At 33.7% G+C, this 12723-nt stretch overlaps 1 protein-coding gene across 2 annotated transcripts in view; it reads left to right on the forward strand.

The window, feature by feature from the left end:
* The window catches only part of ASCC3 (activating signal cointegrator 1 complex subunit 3), a 359389-nt gene that overhangs the window by 98658 nt on the left and 248008 nt on the right, over positions 1 to 12723 (forward strand). For both annotated transcript variants that reach the window (XM_078054943.1, XM_078054942.1), the window contains 2 exons: positions 1493 to 1693; positions 2140 to 2280. In XM_078054943.1, the coding sequence (XP_077911069.1) occupies positions 1493 to 1693; positions 2140 to 2280 (342 nt within the window). The remainder of the gene's footprint in view (positions 1 to 1492; positions 1694 to 2139; positions 2281 to 12723) is intronic.

Here is a 12723-nt window from a genome sequence, read left to right on the forward strand (position 1 = left end):
TATTTGAATATTTCCTGAGGATATTTCTGTTAAGGATTTCTAATTTCATTCCTTTGTGATCAGATGACATATTTTGTATGAATTACTTTTCAATTTATTGAAATTTGTTTTATGGCCCAGAATATAGTATATTTTTTAAATGTTTTATGAACACTTGAAGAGAATTTGTATTCTACTATTGTTAGATGAATAAATGTCAGTCAGGTCAAATTAGTTGATAGTGCTATTCAAGTCTGCTTATAACCTTATTGATTTTCATGCCTACTTGTTCTATCAAGTGTTGGGAGGGATGTTGAAATCATTTGCATGTCTTATCAGTTTTTGCTTCATACATTTTGAAGATCTGTTATAGGTATATAAGCATTTAGGACTGTTATGCCCTACTGATTAATTATTCTCTTTGTCATTATGAAATGACTGTCTTTATTCCTGGTAATATTCTTGGCTTTGAAATTTATTTTTTCTGACATTAATTTAGCCATTGCAGTTTTCTGCCATTAATCCTATCCAGTTTTTTCTTTACTCTAAGACATTGTAGTTTTCATTTCTAAAGATTTTTCATATGAAAGACCTTAGGAAAAATTATTTAATCACTCAATTTTCTTCTTTATTAAAAGGGCATAATAAAAGTACCTAGGGGGGCTTGGATGGCTCAGTCAGTTGAGTGTCCAACTCTTGATTTCGGCTCAGGTCACAATCTCAGGGTTGTGAAATCAAGCTTCAATTCTGGCTCCCTGCTCAGCCAGGAGTCTGCTTCTTTCTTCCTCTCCCTCTGCGCCTCCTCCACCCCCATGTGTGCACACATTCACGCTCTCTCTTCTTCCATCTCCCTCTCTCTCAAAATAAATAAATAAAACCTTTTAAAAAATAAATAAATATATAAATAAAAGTACCTATACCATGGAATTGTTTTGAGAATTAAATAAATATATCAAAGTGCTCACAATTAATATATATCACAGTGTAAATTCTGAATGAATATAATCTGCAGCTGTTGTTCCTACTATTATGGCTGCTATTAAGAAAGATATTTTTAAATCCATAACATATTGAAACAGAATTTCCTACTCATTTATATCCATATTTCTTGTTTGGACTTTCATTAGTTATCTTCAGTCTAACTGAACTAGAATATCATCATATAAACTCAAAAGATACCTGTGTTTCATTGTATTTCCTTATGTTATTAATTTATCATTGTTTTGTACTTAAGATCGTGTACAAAGATACAGGTATATAGTGTCATTATCATATTTTTCAAATTTAGTGAGTATGCAACTCCCAAATGCATTAGAATCATATAGTAGTTGTGAGTTCTCAGCTGCACATTTTGGTTTAAATATTGGATATATTGAGAGACTGAACAAATTAGTCGTCTTTTTTTTTTTTAATCAAAGAAGTAAATGTTTGCATTTAGTATTTTATATGGGTCCTTCACATTATCATCATTTATAATGAGTCATTTTTTTTCTCTCTCTCTTTCTTTCTTTAGATTGGGCAGCTGGCTTTTAAAGGAATGAGGAGACTCAATAGAATCCAGTCGATTGTGTTTGAGACTGCCTACAACACCAATGAGAACATGCTGATTTGTGCCCCTACTGGGGCTGGAAAGACCAATATTGCAATGCTTACAGTTTTGCATGAAATACGCCAGCATTTTCAACAAGGTGTTATCAAAAAGAATGAATTTAAGGTAGGAAATTAACAAGTCAGACCACAACTTTTTAAATTGTAAAATTAAAATCATTTGTAGTTGTACATGTTACATGAAATCTGGAAAATTTTAAGGATATTACTCATGATGTCATGTAAAGATTGCTGCTTGATTTACTCTATTACTAGTAAGGCAGTCCCTATTTGTGTTATGAAAATCCTATTACCCCTATGAAACGCTGTGAAAATACATTTAGCTTTGAAGCAGAACCAGTGTTGAAAGTGATGAAGATGTATAAACAAATTTCATTGTCCTTTAAACAGCTGCACACCTACCTAAGAAAGATAAGGACTTTTCAGATATCACTGTTAAGATATTTTACTCTACAATTATATTTCACGATAAATTGTGACTTATATTGAATGCTGTGAAACAAATGACTTGTAGGTTTTGTCCTTCATCAAGGTACTATTTCTTTGGCACAGATTGTGTATGTTGCTCCAATGAAAGCCTTGGCAGCCGAAATGACAAATTACTTCAGCAGACGTCTAGAGCCACTGGGCATTGTTGTGAAAGAATTGACTGGGGATATGCAGTTGTCAAAAAATGAAATTTTACGAACTCAGGTATGTTGTGTACTTAGGTTTTTTGTTTAATACCATTCTTTTTTTTTTTTCAGGTAAACATAATCCAAACGTAATGTAATGAAATTCTTTTATTTGTAAACACATATTACCTCTACAAAAGAGGTTTTTGCTGGTGCTTTGTCCAGTTTTGTCCCTTCTAACTTCTGTGATTCCTGCTGTGTCTGAATACTGTTAGATGCCCGGTGTAAATTTTAAGTTCATTGACAGTAAATGTTCTTTTAAAACGGTAGAGAATGAAAATGTGAGTAAGACCAGACTTCAGTTTTAAGAGCAGGAAAACATATAGATCCTTAAATGATCCCACTACTATTCTAAACTATTCCATAAGGATTGCTTAACATATAATAAAAATTTTTAGTCATTCTTTATTTCATCAAAAAGGAAGTTATTAAATCGCGCACTGTATATAGCACTATATTAGGTGAAATGCATGACAACAACGATATTTAAGATACAGTTCCTGCCTACAAGGATCTTATATTATGACCGAATAGGCAAAAACTCTGTTAGAGCTACAACTAGATTATCATTAATTGGGTGGAACATGTAAGTAAGGTAATGTTCATAATGCTTTGAAAAAATGCAATAATGGATAACCAAATATTAATGGGACAATCCAGCCTCAGCAGTGGACTGGAGTGAGAATGAGGGAATATGCTGGCTGATTAGCCTGGCACCTTTGCCAGCCTCTTTTCTGGCCTGTCCTTACTGGTTATTAAATGTGTATTTTAAACATTATATCTGATATGTAATTAATACTATTAGAGTTTAAAGTCAGGGATTGGGGAATGGGGAATTGGAGAAAGCTGGTCAAAAGGTACAAACTTCCAGTTATGAGATAAAAAAGTACTAGGGGATAATGTACAACATGATGATTATAGGTAACACTGCTGTATGATATATAGGAAAGTTAAGAGAGGAGATCTGAAGAGTTCTCATCACAAGGAGAATTATTTTTATTGTATCTGTATAAGATGATGGATGTTAACTAAACCTACTGTGATAATCATTTCATAGTGTATGTAAATCACGTCATCGTATTGTACACCTTAAACTTATACAGTAATGTATGTCAATTATTTCTCAGTGGAACTAGAAAAAACAAAAATGGGCAGAGAAAGTGAATAGACATTTTTTCAAAGGAGACATACAGATGGACGGTAGGTATATGCGAAGATGCTCAGCATCACAAATCATCAAGGAAATGCAAATCAAAACTATGATATATCACCTCACACTTGTTAGAATGACTGTTATCAAAAAGAAAAGAGATAAGAAGTGCTGGCAAACGTGGAGAAAAGGGAACCTCTGTGCACTCTTGGTGGGAATGTAAATTGGTGCCGTCACTGGAAAACAACATGGAGGTTTCTCAGAGAATTAAAATAGAACTACCGTATGATCCAGCAATTCTACTCCTGGTATATATCCAAAAGAAAGGAAATTAGGGTCTCAAATATCCCATGTTCATTACAGCATTATGAACAACAGTCAAGGAAAAAAAAATTCTATTAGAGTTTAAAGATTTATTAGTGAAGATCAGATCCCTATTTCAGTTGTAGTTAGATAAAAAGCAGTGGTCAGGATGTAACTCTGGTTATTTTTAATATCCTTTTTATTTCATGAAATAATGAAGGGGAGTATATTAACGTTTAGAGACTGTCACTGACAGTCTCTAAAAAATCTGTAATTTGACAAATGGTTTTGTATTTCAGAAAGAGGTAGCAAAAGGAAAATCTTTAGTAGAGCCAACAACGTAGTTTTTATATTTAAGATATGTAGAACTTTATCTTTTTGCATTTACATTTAACGGAATCTCAGATTTATTTATTTTGTTAGCATAAATAGATTTTTAACTGCTGAGAATGATCAGTGGTAGAGCAAACATTGTTTGAATTTTTACTACATATTTATAAGAACAGGTAATGGCCCATTAGGAGCTTAACCTTTCTTTTCCTTCAGATTTTCAGCTTCAAAATTAATTTTAAAATGTATAATGTACTTCCACTACTGCTAATTTAGGTCTTTTAATTGGAAAATTTTAATTCTGAGATAATAAAAGAGATAATGTAAAAGAATTTTGATGTGTTTTTTATTTAAAAAATACATTATTTTGTTAAGTATTTTATCAGTGATAACACTGAGTAGTAAACTAATATTTTTATTATTCTGTCATCATAAGTTTTAGCTTATATTGCCTAACTGTGATAATGGTTAGATTTTAAAAACCAGACTAGGGACGCCTTGGTGGCTCAGTCCATAAGCGTCTGCCTTTGGCTCAGGTCATGATCTCAGGGTCCTGGGATCGAGTCCTGCAGTGGGCTCCTTGCTCAGTGGGGAGCCTGCTTCTCCCTCTGCCTACCACTCTCCCTGCTTGTGCTCTCTCTCCCTCTCTAACAAATAAATACATAAAATCTTAAAAAAAAAAAAAAAAAAAAAGACTAATATGTGGGGTCTTCTTCATTAATTACTTTGGCTAAAATTAGTATGGTAATTTCCAACTTATGTTTTATCCCGTTGCCTTGAAGGGATATGAGTCTCTTATTAGTGATAGTGTTCTCTTTTATAGTGATTCTTTGGGTTAGCATGTCCTGAACTCCATCAACTGACACCTTAAGCTACTCTAATTATTGCTTTCAACCACTAGAACTGTGCATGTTTGGGAAATCCACTCACTTAGGAAAAGCCTCAAAATCACAGATTAGTTCTGTGTGGCTATATTTTTTTCAGAGTAGATTTTTGTTCCGGTGTCAGCTTGATTTTTTCCATGGGACTCTTGGCTTTTCCCCCATAAATGTATTAGTTTTCACTCCAACATTTGAGAGGTTCCCATGTTGCTGGGCTTTTCACCTTAATTTTCAAGCTGCCTTTTCAGTTCTGAATCCTAGCTCCGAACTCTGATTTCTGGCACATTTTGCCAGTGAGGCTGTGGTTTTTCCTACCCCCTTTTTTGCTGCGATAGCAGTGGGTGTGGGATCATACTCTTAGTTCAATAATTTGCACTCTGGTAATTGATTTGTAGTTTTGACATTACTTTTCTCTATTTTTACCAATTTCTGAAACTGTCCTGTTTCTTAAAAGTTGTTTTTATTAATTGTATACAGCCAAGTATTTTATAATTATCTGCAGAGATTCATACCACAGCTTTGCTCATCTGCCATTACTGGAAGTAGAATCCAATATCCTAATATTTTTTTATTATTGAATTTATTTGTATTTCAAAAGCACTAACTTTCTTTTCCTAGCAGTGAAGACTAGAAAGCATATTTTAAAAATTGAACTGCTCTTTTAAAAGTTAACCCACACCAAAAACCATAAGATACCTAGGAATAAACCTAACCAAAGAGGTAAAAGATCTGTATGCTGAAAACTATAGAACGCTTAATGAAAGAAATTGTAAAAGACACAAATGGAAAAACATTACATGCTCATGGATTGGAAGAACAAATATTGTTGAAATGTGAAATGTATATACTACCCAAAGCAATCTACACATTTAATGCAGTCCTGATAAAAATAACACCAGCATTTTTCACAGAACTAGAATAAACAATTCTAAAATTTGTATGGAAAGATCCCAGATAACCTAAGTAATGTTGAGAAAGAGAATGAAAGTGGGAGGCATCATAATCCCAGACTTAAAGCTGTATTACAAAGCTGTGATCATCAACACAGTATGGTCCTGGTACAAAAACAGACAAATAGATCAATAGAATAGAATAGAGACCCGAGAAATGGACCCACACCTATATGGTCAAAGCAGGAAAAAATAACCAATGGAAAAAAGATAGTCTCTTCAACAGATCGTGTTGGGAAAACTGGACCACTTTCTTACACCACACATAAAAAGATAATGTGATTAGGAAAATCATAAGGAAGAGAAAATACATTTATAGTATTGTACAATCCACATGTAAGTGGACCTGCACGGTTCAAACCCATGTTATTCAAGGGTCAACGGTGGTCAGTTTAACGTTTCTGTTCTTTTTATATAACTTGTATACTTAACACAATGAACTGAATCATGTTTAAAAATTTTAAGTTTATACAATAAAGAGAAAAAAGTTTTACAGATTTGTAGAACACAGTACAGTATTATATACATATTCCCAATTTATGGACACATTTGATTCTGAAAGTTTGTTGATGTATTCCTAGAAGTTGTGTTACATGTGATACATTCCAAGTCTAGCTCCTAGGCCTAGCTGAACATAAAATTACAGAGATTATGTCTTAAAACTACACAATAGGACACATAGACTGATAGTTTCTTTAGTGTGTGATTTTTATTTTCATAATGTCTTATAAAGGCATATAGAGTAACTCAAAATTTGACTTCTAACAAATTTGTCTTTATTAAAAATAAATTTTTCTGAAATTTGAACCACTCTAGAGTCTGAGACCATACCTATGATGTACTTACCTAAAGAAATGAGTTTTGTATCCTGATGGGTACAATGAAGTTTAGGGAAGAAATCAAGTCAGTTTTTTCCTCTTCTATTTCTTGTAAGTCTAGCATTAAGAAATTTTCTGCAAATGGTAAGTTCGGCTTTGGCAGTCTCATCTCATTGTTGTGCCAAATCCAGGGCTCTTCCTCTGTATATTTCTGCTTTAGTCTTTCTGCACACCATTAACAGACTTTTAAAAAAAAATTTAAACCCTGCACTGATTTGGTTATTCCCATTACTATACAGCGGCAACTCTCAAAATATGGTACAGAAACATTGTGTTTCCTAAGCTCTTTCTGGGGGTCAGCAAGTTTAAAACCAATTTTCATAGTAACATTATTTTTTTTAAATATTTTATGTATTTGAGAGAAAGAGAGAGAGAGCATCAACAGGAGGGGGAGGGGCAGATGGAGAGGGAGAAGCAGGCTCCTGGCTGAGCAGGGAGCCCGACATGGGGCTCCATCCCAGGACCCCGAGATCATGACTTGAGCTGAAGGCAGATGCTTAACCGACTGAGCCACCCAGGCATCCTTATAGTAACATTATGATGTTACTTTCTTTCACTCTCATTTTCTCAAAAGTATATTGTGGAGTTTTCCAGAGTCTGCGTAATATGTGATGTCATCGACAGCTAATGAAGTGACTACTTTCTATTTTTGTGTTGTAAAAATTTCTCAGTTTAACTTTCTAATATAAGAAATTGAGAGAGAGAGAGAGAGAGATAACCTACAAATACAAGAGTTCTTTGGGGCCTCAATAATTTTAAGAGTGCAAAGGAGTTCCAAAGCCAAAACGTTTTGAGAACCACTACTTATGTAAGACAGTGGATTATCTTCACAATCTGGTGAAAACCAGCCTGGTTTTCAGCCTTATGTCCCAACTACTTCCCAATACAAACTATAGCCAAACAGACCATTTTTGCTTTTTCTAAAGTAACATTGCTCAAATAACATTTTCTTGAATAAACATTACTATTTTCTAAGTTTCCTCATGCATTTTCTCTTTTTCATAATGTGGTTCTTTATTCATTGACATTTGTCTGAATCATTTTTCAAAACTCAGTTCAAACCCTATGAGTACTTTTTTCTTGCCTGAATCCTATAGCACCATTCATTTATATTCATAAAATAAGACCTACTCCACAAAGTCTATGGTTTTAGATCTGGTGTGATCTTAGAAATCTGGACCACTCTCAGATAAAATTTTGGTTGCTTTTGTACTGTATCTAGCTGTGTTATTGATGTTAATGAAAGAATATTTATGGAAAAACGAGGGAGGTAACATTTGAATTGAAATTATGAGCCAGTCACTATGCTAAGTGCATTATGTGCATCCTTGCTCATATTATAAGAACCTTATTGAATAGTGTCTCCACTTTACAGATACAGAAAGTTAAACATTAAAATCTACTTAGATTTATATATTATATTGTCAAAAGATTTATGAACATCTCCCCCCCCCCCCCGCCCCCACCCTTTGCTTATTTCTGAACTTCCCTAGATCGGCTCTGTGTCTTTTGTCAATATTTGTTAATTCTGTAAGGGCAGGGACCGTGTGCTTGGCCTCAGTAATAGTTTATAAATTGAACCTCCTCTCTTATATTTGCTCTTTATTCTCCTCTAGTATAAATATAGCCCTACTATCAGTGATGCTAATTTTTTGTAGACCTGAAACTGTATAGTTACTAACCTCTTCACCTTGTCCTACTATCTATTCTCTCAGATTCTCAAAGATTAATAGACTGCTGTTACCACTGCATTTGAGATTGGGCTGCAGAAAGAGCAAAGCAGGACTATTGCAGAGCATGTAGGAATATAGACATACTCAACTTTTATTTTTGAAGTTTTAATTTGTTGCTTTCCTGACTTTTCACTTATATAATTTTAATAGCTTTTTAATGATTCCCTTTGTAATTTTTTGGTAAATAAGTTTCCCAATAATTAATACAATTAAACATAATTTTGAAATTTCCCTGTTGTTTAAAAAAATATTTTCAGTATTGTTAGTTTGTCTTTATTTTTCCAATATGGGAAACCAAATTAATCTAATTTGCAAATTCTTTGTCATGCTGTTCTGATCATATTGTTCTCTTGCTCATAAACTTTCATTGGTTCTTTATTGCATGAATTAAATCCAACTACTTAGCTTGTTAAGAATCTTGTATAAATTAAGTATAATACGAGATGTGGTTTGTTTTGTGGTTCACTAGGGATTGTCAGGTCTAGTAGCAGTTATGATTTTATTGAGGTTGGAATGTAAAATTTCCTTTGCAAGACAAAATTACATAATTCTCAGATTTATTGTCATGAAAAATAGTCTGTGTAGACAACAAATACCTATCTTGTCTTCAGCTGAAAAGCCACTTTGTGCAACTTTGAAGAACTCAGTAAATTTGTCATCAGTGAAAACACCGATTTCCCTTTCCAACCTTATTTTCCATTGTTCTTCATCTATGTTTACTTTCCAACTTCTCCCCCTAATTGTATCATTTGCAAAGAGTTATTATTTTATAATATTCATTGTTATTTTTAATGGTTCCATTTAGCAGTTGTGTTTTTCCTTACACCCTGTCCTTCCTCATCTCGGATTATCCTTTCTGCATCTCTTCCTAACATCATAAATTCAGGGTTCCTTTAAGCCTCAGTAAAAATACTTGTCAGAAATTTTAGAAAAGTTTCTCCTGTCCTGGGAGTGACTTTGTATTAAAGCAGAGCATGTGCCCTGAATTCTGAAATTGTTCTCCTTTTTCTTTTATATTTGCTTGCTCATATTTATGCTGGGCTGAGTTTATCTGTGCAACTTTGGGAGTTGGGATGAGCTATTTTAGGTTTTGTTTGTGTTTCTCTTTTGGCTGGGTATGTAGGAGATTCTGTTCAAATCTCTTAGGTGTAGGCAACAGCAAACGGAACCCTGAATCTGTCATATTATTCTGTTTTCAGAGCTCTGGCAACCGTGGTTGGGAGTCTGTGTGTGGTGTGCATATGCATGTGCTCCCATCACACTCTCCTGATTTACTCTTCTCATGAGGGTTTTTATTGTATTGGGAATATACAGATAATTAGGAGTAGAGGGTAGGAACAAAGGGGAGTTGGAAAAATGGGTCAGAAATTACATGTGTTCAGGTTTATCTGGATATCTGTGTGTTATGTTTTAATTTACTGTTGCTATCTTCTGTGTAAAATCTGAGAATGTCTTTATTTCATCTCCATTCCTGAAGGATATTTTTGCTGGATATAGACTTATATGTTGTCAGTTCTTTCCTTTTAACACTTGAAAAATACATGACTTTTTTTTAGCCTCCAAGGTTTCCAAAGAAAGAGCCACTGTCACTCTAATTGTTATTTCTCTGTAAGTAATGTGTTTCTCTTAATCCTCTTTCAAGATTCTTTCTTTGTATCTGGTTTACAGAAATTTGATTATGATATGTTGAGTTGTAGATTTTGGGAGTTCATACTGTTTAGTATTTGTTTTAGCTTCTTGAGTTTGTAGGTTTGTCAAATTTGGGAAACTTTGAACTTCTCTTTCTTTAGCCCCTCATTCTTTCTCCTCTCCTTGGACCCCATGGACAAGAATGTTAGATCTTTTGTTATAGTCCCACAGGACCCTGAGATCAGTTCATTTTTTTTTAACCTATTTTCTCTCTGTTATTCAGATTTGATAAATTATATTGATCTTTGAGTCCACTGATTTTCATCTGTTGTCTACGTTCTTGCTATTGAGCCCTTGCAGTGAGTTCTTAATTTAGGTTGTTATAGTTTTCATTTCTAAACTTTCTATTTGGTTTTTCTTTGCTGAGACATATTTTTTTTTCCAATTATTTCAAGTATGTTCACAACTGCTCCCTGAAGGATTTTTCTGATAGTTGCTTTAAATGTTTTGTCAGGTAATTCTGACAGATGGGAAGGTAAACAGATGTAATATACCAAGTTAACATTTTCTCAGCAGTTTTGTATACGAACATATCAGAGGACAAAGTAACTTCTTGTAGGAATAGTGAGTTTGGTTTTAAATATGTTGAGCATGGAAAGATTGTTGAAGTTTATAAACATAATTGAATTAGAAGGGCAGAGTAGTCCAAAAGGACTCCAGAAGCATTCCTGGAATTAGAAATATAATGTCAGTTAGTAGGTTTTCATTATGTAATTCCTAATGTATCTGGTGAAATGTGTTAAATGCTCTGTGCCTAGAGATTAGGATTTCCTGAATCTCATTAACTTTGCCCTCCTTGTTCTGTAAAAGATTTAATTTTTTTTTTTTTACAGGAGGATATTAAAAACACACATACACACAAAACAGCAAGATGATATAAACTAAAGGCTAGGTATGAAGGGTAGTAGGGTAAAGGAAAATATAGGCCAGGTTAAAAAGAGAAGCCAAAAGCAATACTAATGCAATAATGCATATAACCAAGTTGAGGGAGTCCTGACCAAGTTTATAAATCACAGTGACCATTTGCTCAGGAGAAGCCATTCTTGAAGGTAACAGGCAAAAATATTTCCCAGGAGCCCTTAAAGAGTGAAAAATCAGTAATCTGATGAAACAGATCTTCAATAGTATCTCCTAATTTGTGGCCTTCCCTTTGTCCCCTATTTGTCAGAAATTTAGAACCCTGGATAAGGAACTGTCCTAGGATAAGATAGGAAATAATATAATTGTGGTACACCCTAAGCCTTGAAGCAAACTTATGATAGGCATTTAAGTTTTATCTTCTGTAACTAATGCTAAACAATATAGTAATAAAATGGCTCCATTTTACTATTAAGATTTTCAGTTTTTAAAACATCATTTTATTACAATTTTTAAAATTCTGCTTTGTTTCATTTTATGTAATCTAAATGAAAAACTGAGGTCAGTAGTATTTTTATTGGTCATATGAATAAGTCATTGAGTGTAACCACCTTGGGGCAGATTTGATGTGTTAAACCTGGACTTAGAGGTGAGCAGGAGGGAATGGCCTAAGGGCAGTATTCTCAGACATGTTTGGGTCATAGACTAGTGAAAATCTGATCTCCACAGGAATTTGAATTGGGCATGTAGATAAACACAGACATATAAAATTCTGCACCGTCTGTTATAATAGTTCATTCCTCTCAGGTGAAGCAACCCTAGCCCAAGGTGACCATTCTTTTGAAAAAAGAGGGTACCATGACTTGTGAATTACAATTCTGGAGTATCTTTGTTGGGTAAATCAGCCATTAGAATCTGTACATACTTGAATTGGCCCTCAGTTTTAGTTAGAACACTATAGATTTTAACTGCACTTTGCTGACACTTGCTGGTTGCTTTCGTGTGTTGAGGATCAAATGTTTTATATAAGAGTGATGAAGTATATATTATTAGGCACTCAATAATAGCATTATATTGTTAGCTATGATGCAAAGCAGCTGAAAAGTTTCATAAACTTTATTCAATAAAAAGTATGCAATTAGAAAGAGATGAAGATCTGGTCAGTGAGATTCTCATTTTATAGAAGTTAAAATGATTCTTGAAGACTCCAGGGTAAATATATTTCGTGAATCTTATGATACAGCTTGCATTTTTCACAGATTATTGGCATATAGGCAGAAATATATGGTAATTCTGGGAAAACTGGATTAGCTTGGCAGACATAGCTTACTTTTCAGTTCCTCTAAAACTGAGCTGCCTTGATAGGGTAGGGACATCATAATTCAGACACATTAGGTTTCTTCCCCCAAGGCATCTGCAGAAACATAAGAATTTCTGCATCCTTATTTGTATCTCTTTTTTTGAAATTGTGGATTTATTCTTATCACTTACCTCTGAGATTTTTAAAAATATCTGCTTAAACAATCTGCTAAATGAAAACATTCTATGTTAATTTGAATACTTTCTTGAACAATACCAAATGCTTATGTTTTTCTCCATAATTTGATATGTTGTGACATCTGAGAAAATACAGGTTTATGAGATGCTGAGAGCTTGATAGATTAGGGCAATTTGTTAGTTTCAAGTAGTT

This window comes from Halichoerus grypus, chromosome 9 (assembly GCF_964656455.1).
Source record: "Halichoerus grypus chromosome 9, mHalGry1.hap1.1, whole genome shotgun sequence".
Lineage (NCBI taxonomy): Eukaryota > Metazoa > Chordata > Mammalia > Carnivora > Phocidae > Halichoerus > Halichoerus grypus.